General features: G+C 43.5%; 2 protein-coding genes across 2 annotated transcripts in view; one reads left to right on the top strand and one right to left on the bottom strand.

Moving 5' to 3' along the window:
• Nucleotides 1–3,905, top strand: part of ABCG8 (ATP binding cassette subfamily G member 8) — an 18,675-nt gene extending 14,770 nt beyond the window's left edge. Inside the window, exons 9-13 of the mRNA XM_024753550.1 lie at nucleotides 413–612; nucleotides 1,041–1,117; nucleotides 1,778–2,045; nucleotides 3,021–3,148; nucleotides 3,234–3,905. Coding sequence (XP_024609318.1) covers nucleotides 413–612; nucleotides 1,041–1,117; nucleotides 1,778–2,045; nucleotides 3,021–3,148; nucleotides 3,234–3,323 — 763 coding nt within the window. The 3' untranslated portion in view covers nucleotides 3,324–3,905. The remainder of the gene's footprint in view (nucleotides 1–412; nucleotides 613–1,040; nucleotides 1,118–1,777; nucleotides 2,046–3,020; nucleotides 3,149–3,233) is intronic.
• Nucleotides 3,906–13,307: 9,402 nt separating this feature from the next.
• Nucleotides 13,308–17,234, bottom strand: part of LRPPRC (leucine rich pentatricopeptide repeat containing) — a 105,607-nt gene continuing 101,680 nt past the window's right edge. The window contains exon 38 of the mRNA XM_024753499.1: nucleotides 13,308–15,442. Within this exon, the coding sequence (XP_024609267.1) occupies nucleotides 15,386–15,442 (57 nt within the window). The 3' untranslated portion in view covers nucleotides 13,308–15,385. The remainder of the gene's footprint in view (nucleotides 15,443–17,234) is intronic.

Raw genomic sequence — 17,234 nt, forward strand, 5'->3', positions numbered from 1 at the left:
TGAGGTCTTCCTCAGGGTTTCCAAATCTAGCCATAATTCATTTACCCATTAAGTCCATATTGATGGTCAGATTACCTTCAGTCATTTGCTATTACAAGTAACTCTATGACAAACATCCTTGTACATACACCTTTACGCTCTTGATTGGTTATTTCCTCAGGATAACTCTTTAAATAAAATAGCAAGGTGATACAGTGGTGATAAAAGTCATAATCGTTGACTGAGTACCTACTGTGAGACAGATGCATTCATCGATTTTCTCGTTTGATCCCTCACAGAAACTGTGAGGTGGGCGCTGCCCTCCCCATCATACAGAGGAGAAAAATGAGCCTTACAGAGATTCAAGGACATTGCCAAGGTCACAGTGCTGGTGCCTATTGTCCCTTGGCACATCTTTATTCTGTTTTTTAAGTCGTCAGATTTCCAACGACTTCCGAGACCTGCCAGCCCTCCTCATCCACGGGGCAGCGGCCTGCTTGATGTCCCTGATCATCGGGTTCCTCTACTATGGCCATGGAGCCGTCAAGCTCTCCTTCATGGACACGGTGGCCGTCTTGTTCATGATCGGAGCTCTCGTCCCTTTCAACGTGATCCTGGATGTCATTGCCAAATGTGAGTGTGGTCTGCTCTCCATGACCCACATGTGGAGCAGCGTCGGCCATGCAATGAGCTGGTCCAGGGCCGGCCTGAGTTCCTCTGAGCTCCTGGAGAAGACGGGTTTACTGAATAATTTCACCGTGACTGTGAAATAAAAGATGATGGTTGTTTTTCAAGTTCGAACATTAGTATTAGTATGCAAATGAGAACAAATTACCAAGGAGTCTGAGGCATTCCTGTCCTAGCAGGAGTTATACTGACAGCAATGCAGAACTCACAGAATTACAAACATCTAAATTAGGATCTAAAATTGCCTGTTTTTTAAAAAAAATACATGACATTGAGGCAATAAAACTATTTTTAATTGTACTAAGAGAGACTCAGAAACGGAGACACTGTAAATTAATTTCACTTTTTCATTCTCCTTTTCTCCCCTTTCTAAGGTCACTCGGAGAGGGCGCTGCTTTACTATGAACTAGAAGATGGGCTGTACACTGCGGAGCCGTATTTCTTTGCCAAGGTGACTGGTCAGGCCTGAGAGTGAGTGGCCACCCTGGGTAGGACGAGGAGCAGAAAAAGCTGCTCCACGTTGTACAGAAGTTACAGGGAAGCGTTTTGCTGAACTGTGGGGCCATGCATCATCTGTGGTTACAAATGCCACGTTGCTCTGGGGAGTTTCAGAGACTTGATATTGTTTAAACATTTACTACAAGGCCAGGACTATGGACCAGGAATGACGTTTTTCTGGTCATCAGAAACCTAACAAAGAAGAGGTGGGAAACACCTAGCATACTTCACCTCTCCAGTCTCACCATGTCCCTGGGAAGTGGGTCAAGCAGGTGTGACTGTCCTCATTTCAAGGAAGCGGAGGCTCAGAGAGGTTATGTGGCTGTCTCAAGGCCACACAGCTACCAGGTCTGGGCAGGCAGGGTGGGGACTTGAAACCAGGTCTTAGGAGCTCTGAACTGCCCCAGAGGGAGCACATGACATCTGCAGGGGGAAGCCAGCAGTGAGCTCATGCTTGAGAGTCCCACACACCAACGCCCACCGTGCTGCAACCCCGATCAAACCACCAGGAGGGAAGGTTGGTGTCACTGGGGGCTGCTGCTTTTGAACATTTAAAGAACAGTAGCAGATGAAGGCATTGGCTCCACATCCTTGCAAGGTCTGTCCTTCGCAGATCCTAGGGGAGCTTCCCGAGCACTGTATCTATATCATCATCTATGGGATGCCTACCTACTGGCTGGCCAACCTGCGCCCGGGCCCCGAGCCCTTCCTGCTGCACTTCCTGCTGGTGTGGCTGGTGGTCTTCTGCTGCAGAACCATGGCCCTGGTCACCGCCGCCCTGTTCCCCACCTTCCACATGTCCTCCTTCTTCGGCAACGCTCTCTACAACTCCTTCTACCTCACTGGGGGCTTCATGATAAGCTTGGACAACCTGTGGACAGGTGAGGCCCGCTCTCCTCACCTGGTCAAGCTTTTTGAGGCCTTCCGTGGCTGGATTGGCCTGCTTTCCCCTGGAGATGAGAGCTCAACCCTTAGGTCCAACTTCTGGGAGCAGATGCCAAGGGAGTGGCTCTACACAGGGGGAGTGGGGCGTGGTGCAGATGGCACCTTCTCATGCAGCCCGGCTGACACCCAGGGCCCACCCTTGACTCTCCCTCACCCTCCACGCCACCAGTGAGCCAAGTCACTTCTGCCTCCTGTGTCTTTCTGAAGTGTCCTCTTGCCTTACCCCCCCACCCTGGCCCCTATCAGCCCATTGTGGGCCACTGTGATAGGCCGGTATCTGTGACCCTGGTTCCTCCATGTCCCCTCTCAACCCTCATCCATGCAGCGCGAACTTCCTAAGGTGCAGATCCAGCCACTGCTTTCCTCGAGTGTTCCTGGGGCTGCTCATTCGCTGCTGCCTCATCCAGCTCGTCTGAAGCCCCCAAGACACTCCATGCTCTCACGATGGAGCCTGTGCATCCCTCCTCTATAGGAACGCCACCCGCTACCATCCACAGGCCTTTCCTGTCCTGTGCAATCAGGGTTCGTTCCTTCCTCCTCCTCCCTGAACCATGATGCCTCCGCAGGGTCAGGGTACAGACTCAGTAATCTCTGGCTTGGGGCTGCTGAGTCTCCCCAGTCCGTAAGCTATGTGAAGCTGAGCACATGCTGGACACCTGATGAAATTACTCTCTGGGGTTATTATGGGTCAAACGTGCGGTGATCCTGCAGCCACTAGGTCCCTCTGCCCCAGTCCATGTCCCGAGCTTCCCCTCTGCCCGTTCACCCTTTTGTTCTCACCCCCACCCCTCCTTGCTCCCTCAGGGGACTTGCTGTCCTTGGGTCAGAGCCACCATGGCCACTCTCCAGGCTCACTTCCCAGGGAGCAGATGATTAGACTGTGTGAGTAATGTGACTCTCACCGCCTCCAGTGCCCGCGTGGATTTCCAAGATGTCCTTCCTCCGATGGTGTTTTGAAGGGCTGATGCAGATCCAGTTTGGTGGGCACACGTACCACCTGGCAGCTGGCAACATCACCATCCCTATCCCGGGAGACATGGTAAGGAGCCAAGGCTTTGGACGCTAAAGAGATGGCAGCCGTCGGAGCATGTTCTTAATGAGCTCACTGATGTCTCTGTCCCCAGATCCTCAACGCCATGGGCCTGGGCTCATACCCTCTCTACGCCATCTACCTCTTCATCATAGGCATCAGTGGTGGCTTCATGGTCCTGTAGTATATGTCCTTAAAGTTCATCAAACAGAAGTCAAGTCAGGACTGGTGATTCATGCCCAGACTCCTGCCCGCCAGTGGGGGACTCGAGAAGGCCCTTCCACTGCACTCCCTCCCAAGGAGACCCTTCCCAGGCACAAGGAGGACCGTGAGAACACAAAGCTCAGCTACATCCTGTCCACAGTGCTGCAGTGACACAGGCTGGCCACAGGATGGCAGTAGAATAAAGACAGTCGAAAGATATTTCTGATCCCCGGCCAGAGCTTGCGATTTACTGGGAATGTGAAAACCATACTTGGGGACACCTACAGTGTCGCTAATTTATTTCCTTTTGATATGTATTTGCATAGGCAACTAATACAAGACAGGAGCAAATTAGGTATGAATCGAGTAGTTAGGCTATGCGGAAACAAAAACATAATAGTTAGTGGAATATTTGGCTTCATCTTCCAGGGTCCTCAAACTCTGTTGAGCCATTCTCAGTACAGAAAAGGACCTAAAACATACCAGCGAGGTATGTCTTTTTGGGTGAGGTAATGGGCTCCAAAAGCCAAACTGAACGATTAAATATTTACTGAGCAATTGCTCCACACCAGGTTCAGGGCAAAACACTTTATTTGGATCACGTCATTAATTTCTCTGTTAAAACAACCCTTTGTGGTGGACAGTATCCTGTTTTATAGATGAAGAAAGAGAGGCACAGAGTAACTGTTTGCTAAGTAAGGTCACAGGGCTACTATGTGGTGGAGTCATGTGGGGTCAGAAAGGCCTTCGAGGCCTTTAGGAGTTAGTGGGCAGAAGGCAAGTCTGAGCCACTGTGAGGCTTGGAAGCCAAGGAAGGCTCCAGAAGATGAAGAGGTTTATAGACACTGTGCCAGCTCAGCCAGGACTCTTACAGTTGCATCTCACTGGCCCTGGCTGAGTCTCAGAACCAACCTGGAACCTTCCACGGTGGCTCAGTATGGGATGGAGCAGGCCCAGGTCACATGCTTCATGCCTGAGCCTTGAGGACAAGCTGACCCAAAACAGGTGCACAGAAAGCAGGCAGGGAATGATCCCCAAAGGAAAACCAGAGTCTGGAACCAAAAGAAGGGGGAAGGTGGATGTTTAAGAGGCAAAGAGTGAATGCTCTCCATGGGTTTCCTAGGCCCTTGCTACTTTGAGTGCGGTCGCTGGGCCAGCAGCATGGGTGTCGCCTGGGAGCTAGTTAGACTGACAGAATCTCAGGCCCCACTGAGACCCACTGAATCAGAATCTGCATTTTAAAAAGATCCCCAGGAGATTTGAATATACATTCAGACTTGAAGAGCAGTGCTAGCACACTTCCCTTATACAATACAACCATCAAACTCGGGATATTCATGTGGTGAAACTGTAACACTGCACATGTGTCACTTTTATATCGCCACCATCCAAAGGGCAGACATCATTCAAGACTCACTTACTTTGGCTATTTTGGCTATTGTGAGTCTTGAATGATGTCTGCCCTTTGGATGGTGGTGATGTAAAAGTGACACATGTGCAGTGTTACAGTGCCAAAGCAATCTTGAAAAAGAAAAACAGAGCTGGAGGAATCAGGCTCCCTGACTTCAAACTATACTACAAAGCTACAGTAATCAAGACAGTATAGTACCGGCACAAAAACAGAAATATAGATCAATGGTTCAGGATAGAAAGCCCAGAGATAAACGCACACATATATAGTCACCTAATTTATGACAAAGGAGGCAAGAACATACAATGGAAAAAAGACAGCCTCTTCAGTAAGTAGTGCTGGGAAAACTGGACAGCTACATGTAAAAGAATGAAATTAGAACACTCCCTAACAGCATACACAAAAATAAACTCCAAATGGATGAAAGACCTAAATGTAAGATCAGACACTGTAAAACTCTTAGAGGAAAACACAGGAAAAACACTCTTTGACATAAACCACAGCAAGATCTTTTTTGACCCACCTCCTAGAGTAATGAAAATAAAAACAAAAATAAACAAATGGGACCTAATGAAACGTAAAAACTTTTGCACAGCAAAGGAAACCATAAATGAGACAAAAAGACAACCCTCAGAATGGGAGAAAATATTTGCAAATGAAACAACAGACAAAGGATTAATCTCCAAAATATACAAACAGCTCATGGAGCTCAATATCAAAAAATAAACAACCCAGTTAAAAAATGGGCTGAAGACCTAAATAGACATCTCACCAAAGAAGACATACAGATGGCCAAGAAGCACATGGAACGACGCTCAACATCATGAATTATTAGAGAAATGCAAATCAAAACTACAGTAAGGGGGGCTTCCCTGGTGGCGCAGTGGTTGAGAGTCCGTCTGCCAATGCAGGGGACGCAGGTTTGTGCCCCGGTCCGGGAGGATCCCGCGTGCCGTGGAGCGGTTGGGCCCGTGAGCCATGGCCGCTGAGCCTGCGCGTCCGGAGCCTGTGTTCCGCAGCGGGAGATGCCGCGACGGTGAGAGGCCCGCGTACCACAAAAAAAAAAAAAAACTACAGAAAAAAAAAAAAAAAACTACAGTGAGGTATCACCTCACACCAGTCAGAATGGCCACCATCAAAAAATCTACAAACAAACACCTGGAGAGGGTGTGGAGAAAAGGGAACCCTTTTGCACTGTTGGTGGGAATGTAAATTGGTACAGCCGCTATGGAGAACAGTATGGAAGTTCCTTAAAAAACTAAAAATAGAACTACCATATGACCCAGCAATCCCACTACTGGGCATATACCGAGAAAACCATAATTCAAAAAGAGTCATGTACCACAAGGTTCATTGCAACACTGTTTATGATAGGACATGGAAGCAACCTAAGTGTCCATCGGCAGACAAATGGATAAAGAAGATGTGGCACATATATACAATGGACTATTAGCCATAAAAAGAAACGAAATGGAGTTATTTGTAGTGAGGTGGATGGACCTAGAGTCTGTCATACAGAGTGAAGTAAGTCAGAAAGAGAAAAACAAATACCGTATGCTAACACATATATATGGAATCTAAAAAAAAAATGGTTCTGAAGAACCTAGGGGCAGGGCAGGAATAAAGACACAGACATAGAGAACAGAGTTGAGGACATGGTGGGGAGGGGGAAGCTGGAGCAAAGTGAGAATAGCATCGACATATATACACTACAAAATGTAAAATGGCTAGTGGGAAGCAGCGACAGCACAGGGACATCAGCTCAGTGCTTTGCAATGACCTAGAGGGGTGGGAGAGGGAGGGTGAGAGGGAGGCTCAAGGGGGAGGGGATATGGGGATATATGTATGCATACGGCTGATTCACTTTGTTGTACAACAGAAACTAACACAGTATTGTGAAGCAATTATACTCCAATCAAGATGTATTAAAAAAAAAAAAAGACTCACTGTTCTGACAATGTCCTTCATAGCAAAAGGATCCAGATCAGGATCAAGCATTGGATCTAGTCATCAATTCTCTTTGTTCTCTTTTAGTTTAGAATAATCATCAGCTTTCCTTAACTCCCATGACCTTGACACATGAAGATTTTGTAGAATATATCTAGATTTGGTTTGTCTGATATATTTTCATGATTAACTTCTGGTCACGCACCTTTGGCAGGAATATCACAGAAGAGATGTGCTTTTCTCATTACATCCTATCAGTGGCGCATGATTTCGATTTGTCCCAAACTGATGCTGTTCACTTTGATCACTTGATCAAAGGAGTAGTTGCCAGGCTTCACCACAGTCAACCACTTCCCCTCCTTTTGTAATTAATAAGCATTTGTAGGCAGGTATTTAGAAACTGTGTAAATGGCCTATTCATCATTTTCCATTAATTCATTTTTAAATTTATATCAATATCAACTTGTGGTTTCCTGGTTTATTCAATGGTTGTAATCTTTTTCCATCATTATTAACTTGGATGTTCAGATTGTCCCTGATGTGGCAATGGGAGCCCATTCAAGCTGGCTTCTGCCTCCTTTGACAGGTCCCCATCATTCTCTGAACACTTTCACAACAAAGTGTTTCAGCCTCATCATGTACTTTTCCAACCCCTCGTCATGGAAGCAGACATTTCTCTAAAGAATCCTGGTTCTTTTCAGTGGAAAATGGTATTTAGAAGCCAAGATCTGAGTGGTAAGTATGCTCATTGGTACTAGGGCATTACTGTTCCCAGGCCCTCTCAGTGGACAAAGCTAGGGACTATATGTATGCATATATATGTTTATGTGTATACATGTGTATGTATGTGTGTACATACACACACAGACACATCTGTCCAAATTTTTATATATATATTTTTCCCCACATTGATACATCCAATTCCAATCTACCACCACAGAGTTGAGTCTAGTTTTTGTCCCTTTTTGCAATTATAACTCCCTCCTCCAATTGTAAGAAACCTGGCTTCCACTAGCCTTAATATTTTCACTCATTTAATTAACCTCCAATACATAACCAATCTCCCAACTCCACTGCATGTCTTCCCCTGTGTGGACACCTTCCTAAGGCCCTAACTCCCAAATCAAGTTGTCCCTAAGTCTGCAGAGGTGTCCTTCTCATCCTACTCTGGCCCACCACAGTTCTCCCACCCCAACTCACACCCCACAGCCACTCCCAACCACAGTGTGGTCAGCTAGTGGCTTTAGGCCTGGATGGAGAATGGAGAAGGAGGAAGAAGACTGGGTTTTTTCTTTAACTCTCCAGTGATTCCAGAGTGAAGTGAGGGTTGACAGCCACTGAGGTACATCATGTGACGTCATGAGTGTTAGAACCATTTAGTCTTTTCTTCCTTTCTTTCTTTGCCTCTCCCTCTCTTCCTCCCTCCCTCTCTTTTTTCCCTAGAGCAGTGGTTCTCTACCTTGGAGCTTTAACAGATGCCTCCCTCTCTTTTTTCCCTAGAGCAGTGGTTCTCTACCTTGGAGCTTTAACAGATGCCAGTATGGACCCACCCCCAGAGACTGGTTCCACTGGTCTGTTTTTTAAAAAAATGCTCCTCAGGGCACGTGAGGCCAAGGAGAAGAACCACTGTTCTAGAGGTGTGCACACAGTTCAGTGAGCCCTCCCTGCATTAGAAGGGTAGAGATCTGCTTCTGTGTAATTACCACAAACAGGGGTTGTGAAGAGAACATAGGAAAAACATCCTTGGACATAAATCATAGCAGTATTTTCTTAGAAGGCAAAAGAAATAAAAAGAAAAATAAACCAATGGGACCCAATCTTTTGCACAACAAAGGAAACCATCAATAGAATGAAAAGACAACCTACAGAATGGGAGAGAATATTTGCAAATGATGCAACTGACAATGTGTTAATATCCAAATATACAATCAGCTCATACAACTCAACGACAACAACAAGAAACCCAATCAAAAAAATGGGCAGAATAGTTATTTATTTTGTAAATAATGGACGTTATTTACGAAAACAGGAGCATGCTGGATTTGGCCTGAGGCTGTAGTTTTCAGACCCTTGGTCAACAGGCACATGAAAATATGCTCAACGTCGCTAATTTTTAGAAAAATTCATAGCAAAACTACAATGAGGCAGCACCTCACACCAGTCAGAATGGCTATTATCAAAAAGTCTACAAATAATAGATGCTGAAGTGGATGTGCTAAAAAGGGAACCCTCCTGCACTGTTGGTGGGGATGTAAATCGGTGCAGCCGCTATGGAAAACAGTATGGAGGTTTCTCAAAAAACTAAAAATAGAGCTTATTTTAATCCAGCAATCCCACTCCTGGGCATATACCCAGAAAAGATAAAAACTCTAATTTGAAAAGATACATCCACTCCAACATTCATAGCAGCACTATTTACAACAGTCAAGACATGGAAATAACCCAAGTGCCCATCAACAGACGACTGGTTTAAGAATATGTGGTGTATATGTATACACAACAGAATATTACTCAGCCATAAAAAAGAATGAAATATTGCCATTTGTGTTAGGAAACTGTTGACTGAAACCACCCACCTTGGCCAGGCACAATAATAACTGCTCTATGAGTTGTCTCACAACAGGAGGTCCTGATAAAGAACTCGGTGCTGCCACCAAAAGCTAACCAGGAGAATTCAGGAGAGGCGAACAGGAGGGAGGAGATGCCAGTCCATAATATGTCCTGCCAAATTCCTAGAAACCCTCACAATGCAATCCATCTTGGCTGAGAGATGCACATGCCACCAGGAAGGACCTTGAGTCAGACCACATATGGGCACGAGGAAGATGATTGGCTAGAAACAACCCAGAAACTAACCCCATTACCATAAAACCTGAGACTGCAAGTCACATGGCAGAGCAGTTCTCCTGGGTTTCCTTACCCTGCTGTTCTTCACCCAGGCGGCCCTTCTCAATAAAGTCTTTTGCTTTGTCAGTCCGTGTGTCACCTCTGACAATTCACTTCCTAGTGTTATACGAGAGCACACTCTCGGGCCTCAGAAGGGGGTCCCACTCTGGTAACATTTGCAGCAGCCCAGATGGACCTAGAGAATATCATACTAAGCCAAGTAAGTCAGACAGAGAAAGACAAACATTACATGATATCACTTACATGTGGAATCTAAAAAAGAATACAAATGAACCTATATACAAAACAGAAAGACTCACAGACATAGAAAAACTTATGGTTACCAAAGGGGAAGGGGAGGGGGTATAAATGAGGAGTAGGGGATTAGCAGATACAAACTACTACACATAAAATAGATAAGCAACAAGGATTTACTATATAGCACAGAAAACTATATGCAATATCTTGTAATAACCTATAACGGAAAATAACCTTAAAATATATAAATGAATCACTTTGCTGTACACCAAAAACTAACACAATATTGTAAATCAACTATATTTCAATTTAAAAAAAAAAAGGCAGGGGTTGCAAGTTTTTCCCATTAAGGGTGAGATAGTAAATATTTCCTTTGCAGGCCATATAGTCTGTCGCAAATACCCAAGTTGGCTGTCGTAGTGTGAAGGCACCACAGACAACTCTGAAGTATGGGTGGTGTGGCTGTGTCCCAGTGAAACATTGTTTATGAAAACAGGGAGCATGCTGGACTTGGCCTGAGGCTGTAGTTTGCAGGCCCTTGGTCAACAGGTAAAGGATTGAAATTGGCATTTTAAGCCCTCCAATTGCAAGTTGTGCTACTGACGGGGAAATTTTAATTAAGCAGAAAATAATTACCTATATTAACTCAAATATTTCCTGAGGTGATTTTTTTAAACGGCTTCTGTTCCTATAAAGATTATTTAAGACACAATCATGCCCTTGGTCAAGCTGATCTCCCTGGTCAGGCTCACAGAAGTAGATCTTGCATTTGTTTTCTTCTTTTCTTCCACTCTCTTGTTTTGATCCCAGATGAAACAGCTAGCAGCAGTGCTATTTAAAGCTACACCAATCCAAGTGTTAACTACAGACCTGGGGCTATAGGGGTTTCTACTGAGATGCACGTTAGTCACTTGGCAGAGTTTAGCACAGCTGCCCTGAGCCACTCTCCTTTGGGTCCAGTCATGGATCTGGAGCACCGAGCAGACTCCGAGGAAGAGAGCGAGGGAATGGGATGCTAGGATGCAGGAGTGAGGAAGCATCTTACTGGTGGATCTGTGCTTATTTGGAAAATACATCCCATGCTCGTGCCTGAAAGAAGGCATCCTTATTTGCAAATAGTCTAAACTAGGTAATTCAAATCTCATCTGTCATTTGTTTTTGATAAAATGATTGGTTCTCCTAAAGTGGCCAGGAGATAGAGCAATATCCTGTCTTTATTCCATGGTCTGCCTGAGACAGCCTGGGCGGAGGTAGGCAGATGGAGCACAGCCCATTTTCTGGTGGCGGCCCGGGAACAGCCGTGCATGTGGTGTTAGCAGCTTAACAGTTAAAACAATGATGTTTTAAGCGGTGGGTTAAGATTTTAATACACCAATTCAAAGGATGGATAACACTTTGCAGCTTTCCATGTAATAGTCCTCACAGTTACCGTTCGTGCGGTGGTCTTGTCTTTTCGTAAAATTGGAGGTGTTCCTTTTCCCCCCAAACTCTAAAAAGCTCTATGACCCCATCTTAAAAATGAAGCTTTGTTTTTGTTGATTCCACTCTCGCACTGTACTTGTACTCAGCTTGAGTTGTCTGCTTTCATCCCACATTTGAGAGCCCTCTTCCTCCTGGCAGCAAATCCAGAAATGCTAACATGTGGGCACACAGGGTTTGAGACTTCTCAGCTCTCAACCCCAATATCCTAGATCTGAGGTAAAAAGTGGCACCTCTATCTCCTATAATTTGTGTGAGGAAGAAACCCCCCAATGCACACAAACCATACATCTCAGAAACAACATGCCTCAGAAAGGGGGACAGGTGATGTGCCCACTGATTCAATCAGTGATGCTTATTGGGCACCTACCAGTGCCCGGCTGTTCTAACTGGTGGGGCTGCAGAGCACTGGGAGAGCTCAAGTTCTTGGGGGAGGAAACTACAAAAAGAAGTAAATAATTAAGAGAATCTCAGCAAGTGCACACAGGGGGCAGGGTTGGTGAGATCTATTCTCTAGTGAACTCTTGAAACATGGATCCCAAGAGCCAACCGTTGTCCAAATGAATGTGCAGAGGTGGTAGATCTTAAGTTGGTTAAGTGTTTTTTTGCTCTACCTGGACCTGATGATGTTTATTTCATGCAAAAAAAAAAAAAGTGCCTATTTTGAATTTGCTAATGTAGCTATCTTATTTGTACCAAGGCTGCATAACGTGGGCTTTGTAGAGTCCACAAGCCTGAAAGGATATGTTTCTGTTGGAAACTCAAGCTCATGATGGCCAACAGCAAAGCGATAAGTTACCATGATTTTGTACCCCCTACAGCTACTATTTCGACCATACTTCAGGAATGTTGCTTTCACTTACAGAAACTCTACAAATATTGGTTTTTCAAAAAGGCAAATACTAAATGAATATTGTTTGCTCGAAGACATGAGGAAAAATGTGCACAGCACACACACTGCAGACAGACTGGAGAAATAAATTGTACCGGGAAGCACAATTTGCAGTATAAAGCTTGCTTAATAATTTATTGGACCTTAAAAACTCAGGGATTATGCCAGGCACTGGGTATTTTAACTGGTAGAAAATACAGTGCTAGTTGTCCAGAGACTGCGAACACTTGTATTAATGTGAAAGGTTTTTAAAAAATATTCCTATAGTTTAGAGATTCCAATTTGATCATTAACTGGATTTTTAACTGAGTTTAGGCTGGATTCCATCGGGTTTTTTGTAACCTCAGAGTAAGTACATGACTCTCAAAGTCCTGGCCATGTGATATTATCGCTGTGATTCTGTGCAAATTAACTTCCCTAAGTTTCCTCACTGTGAACATCAGGCAAGAGGGGCACCTGACACACGGCAGAACCCACAGAACTGACCACTGACAACTCATGAATGTGCTAAGCTGGGGACACACAGACAGGAGACAAAGAACTGATCCTCACAAGTGAGTTTACAACCTGTGTGGTTGGTACCTGCTGCGTTTTCAAGTGGCTTCAGGGGGGCCCTGGAGAGAGAACAATTAATATTCCTGGTGGGAGAGGGGACACTGAAGCGGCCTCAGTGAGCATTCACAAACGAGGAACAGGAGGAAGAGGGGAGTGTGCTGAAGACAGCCCTGGTGGAGTGGAGCCCAGTCATCCGTGCAGCTGTAAAATGCTCCCTCTGTCTGACACTTATAGCAAGATAAAACCCCCTCTGTTGTAAGTATCATTCACCACACACCCAACTCTAATTCTTGCCAACTTTGTACCTCAGAGATCTCAGACTGAATATGTTTGTCCTTAAAGCAGATAAGCAGTGACTTCCCTGGTTCCCCACTCACAACCTGTACACCATTTAAAACAAGGAAATTCCGGCCACAACAGAGGCCACCACACAATTTTTAATTAAAAATTTTAAGACTCAAGTCCTTGAAATGGCTTAAAGTGGTTATATAAAAACATAATAAGATAAAAATGAAGAAGCCCACAGGTTGCTGGAATACAATTTATTCAAAGCATTTCACATTAAAATTATATCAGGTTTAAATACACGAACATACAATTACATATAAAACACTATACTTTCCCAAAGTTTATGACATTTACTTTTTAAAATTAGCTGTTTGCTTATAATGTGAATCTAAAAGGTACCACTGAGTGCTGCTATAATTGTGTTTATATTTCTATTTATTTCAATTTTGCTATTAGATATTTAGAAAGCATTCATAAGCTCACCTAGAATATACAATGATTACATGTTAAATATTTACATTCAAAACAGGAAGCCAATACAGTGCTACAGATGCTTGACTTGATAGTTCTTTAATGTATGTAATATATTGAATGGTCCAGCCTGCTGTTCAGAATGCTAGAAATGTTATTAAGCAGTAGAAAGCTCATCGAGGGATTTATATCTATTTCCTCTGCACTAGACCCACATTTTACCAGAGTCCATACACAAGGCTGGCTTGGAGTCACTTCATGCAAATGAGATTGTACTCTGAGCTTCCCTAAAGATAACTGGGAGGTCCAGATTATGCCCCAAGGTCGTTCCTCATCTTAGAGACCTAATTCAATGACTATCAATAAAATTTAGCTCAACTATCTTATGGTTGGCATAACTACAAAATATAAACCTGCTTCAGTGGAATCCCTAATAGAGTGAGGCTCATGGCAAATCGGTAGTGTCAAAACAACACGTACAGGTCCTGTACCTGAGGAGTACACAGAGGAAAGCTTTACTAAGTCCTCTAGGCTGGGACTCGGCACTGGCTGAGCCCGATTCCTTAGGTCTAACTCTACAAAACAGAGACGAAGCATGGTTGATGCCACGGTGACATTTATTTTTTGGCTTCCCTCCATCTACCCTCCCTCTCACGCCATCTGCAGGCTGTAGATGCAGAATGGTTGATCCCACAAGACACAGGTTAGCAGCATAAACAGTGTGAGGCTGGCTTACTCCCCAAGGCAAGGTCTCCCTTCACGTAAATGGTGGGAACCAAGTAACCTCACTGAAACCAAAACACTAGCTAATCACCGATTTCAAATGAACAAGGGATACACCAAAGTGGGGATAACTCTCAAACAAAGCATTTTCAACTTTTTAAATAATATAATCCCCAAATAGATTAACATTATATTAAGATGGTAAACTGTCTTGACTACCTATCTTAAATTCTTTTATAGTAACTATTTACAGTATAGATATTAACAGGCATGAAGGCCAATTTGAGGATAACTTTGATAAAACTGAATACAAACAGAGGTTTCACTCCTTCATATACTTACTCACATATTCACTGATATGCAGTATGAAGTAACAAGTCCAGTGTAGGGTGTAGCTTGTGCTGATGAAGACCTGAAACCAAGACGAAGGAAATGCATTGCTCTTACTTCATGATCAAACTCACACTCAGATGCAGTTTTGGAGACTTCAGTGAACAGAGGTTTGTGGGAGCCTACGTGGTAGAAGGGAAGGCATGGAGGGAGCACCCTGACCAAACAAGTCTCTTTGGGTCTTAGCTTCTCACTGGGAAATGAAGAGTGCTGGATCTGATGACTCCTGAGATGCCTTCTGGCGCCAACATTTTACAAAACTGGAAAAGTATGCAGGGCTTTACACTAATAAAGAATTGTTACTTCATAGAATATTAAGCATTAGAAAGCCCAATAAGCATCATTTTGTCCAGCTCCAAAATTTTTCAGATAAACAATATTGACAAGCAAGTCTTAACTAAAGGAACAATCTTTTTATGAAAATAATAAATGAAATAGAGCCGGGAATCTGAAAAGTCAAATGGGAGAAGAACCCTGAAAAACTATGGCTTCTTACACCAGGAGCCTCAAGGAAAATACCATTGATTTACACTGTAGGCAAAACCCAAAGAAGTCTAGCGACTTAGTATACACAGTTATTGTCAATAAGATGTTGAATATTATCATATATTACAAATAAATAAAAGTACATAAACAAAGTAACTTTTCATTTGTTTATTTTGTCCTCTCAAATACATTTAAAAAGTAACATTTTAGACAAAGAATCACAAATACACACAAAACAAAGTAGTGCCGGCTTGCTTCACAAAGGGTTTTCCTTTGACTCTTTTAGCTGCTTTGCATAAAATTCAAAGCTTTCCTGTAGAGGAAAAAAAAAGGGAGGAAAGTTACAGATAAAAGTTACCAGCGGGGCTTCCCTGGTGTTGCAGTGGTTTAGAGTCTGCCTGCCGATGCAGGGGACACGGGTTTGTGCCCCAGTCCGGGAGGATCCCACATGCCACAGAGCGGCTGGGCCCGTGGGCCATGGCCTGCGTGTCCGGAGCCTGTGCTCTGCTACGGGAGAGGCCCCAGCAGTGAGAGGCCCGCGTACCCCAAAAAAAAAAAAAAAAAAAAAGTTACCAGCAAGAGGTGATGGTACAAAACTTAAAAACATAAAGTACTGCAAACTGGTAGCAAACACTGCTGGGCCCACAGCAGCTGCAGTCTCCTCAAGCTTCAGCACTCTTCTCTATTTCATGAAATCACCAGTTCAAGGGCCCCCAACTGAGAATTAAGGCACCAGGAGCCTCTGCTGTGTGTATGCATGGGCAAGTGCATGCAGGTATTTACACCTGGGTATGGAAGGTCGAGGGGTTTGAAATAAACATGTTTTAGGTGACTTTCAGTTCAATGAAACAATAAAAAGGAATTCTGCACTAATGATTTCTCTTATTAAACAAAGCAAAGTAAATAAAACAAAATTTCCTAGGCAACCTACTGAATGGGAGAAAATATTTGTAAACATATATAGTTGATATGGGATTAATAGTCAAAATATACAAAGAATTTATATAACTCAATAGCAACAGGGGAACTGAACAGACATGTGGCCAAAGAAGAACTACAGATGGCCAACTGGTACACGAAAAGTTGCTCAACATCACTGATAATCAGGGAAATACAATTAAAAAAAACAGTGAGATATCACTTCATACCTGTTAGAATATCTATTATCAAAAAGACTAGGAATAACAAATGTTAGCGAAGATTTGGAGAAAAAGGAGCCTTTGTGCACTGTTGGTGGGAATGTAAATGGTGCAGCCACTACAGAGAACAGTATGGAGGTTCCTCGAAAAATTAAAAATAAAACTAACATATGATCTAGCAATTCCACTTTTGGGTATTCATCCAAAGAAAATGAAAACACTAATTCAAAAAAGATATATGCTCCCTCAGGTTCACTGCAGCATTTACAATAGCCAAGACATGGAAACAATCTAAGTGTCCATCAATGGATGAAGGATAAAGAAAATGTCACACACACACACACACACACACGAATATTATCCAGCCGTAAAAAGAATGAAATCTTGTCATCTGCAACATGGATGGACCTTGACGGTATTATGCTAAGTGAAATATGTCAGACAGAAAAAAATAAACACTGTATGATTTCATTTATATCTGGAATCTGAAAAACACAAACAAACAGAACCGAGCTCATGGATACAGAGAACAGATCAGTGGCTGCCTGAGGCTGGTGGAGGCAGGTTTGAGGAGGAGGAAGATCGGTAAAGAGGTTCAAATAGCACAAATTTCCAGTTATACAATGGGTAACTCAAGGGGATACAATGTACAGCACAGTGACTATGGTTAATACTGGATTGCATATTTGAAAACAGCTGGGAGAGCAGATCTTGAAAGTTCTCATCACAAGAAAAAAATTTTTCTTTTGTGACTATGTATGGTGGCAGATGTTAACTGGGCTTATTGTGGTGATCATTCTGCTATATATACAAATATTGAGTTATTATGTTGTATAGCTGTAACTAATATAATGTTGTCAATTATATTTCAATTTAAAAAAATCCTAGATAAAGAGAGAAAACCCAGCTTACTTAAAATGGAAATGAACAAGTAATTAACAGTGACATAATATGCTTAGCTATTGA

The sequence above is a fragment of the Neophocaena asiaeorientalis genome, unplaced genomic scaffold, assembly GCF_003031525.2.
Source record: "Neophocaena asiaeorientalis asiaeorientalis breed wild unplaced genomic scaffold, Neophocaena_asiaeorientalis_V1.1 scaffold171, whole genome shotgun sequence".
Classification (NCBI taxonomy): Eukaryota; Metazoa; Chordata; class Mammalia; order Artiodactyla; family Phocoenidae; genus Neophocaena; species Neophocaena asiaeorientalis.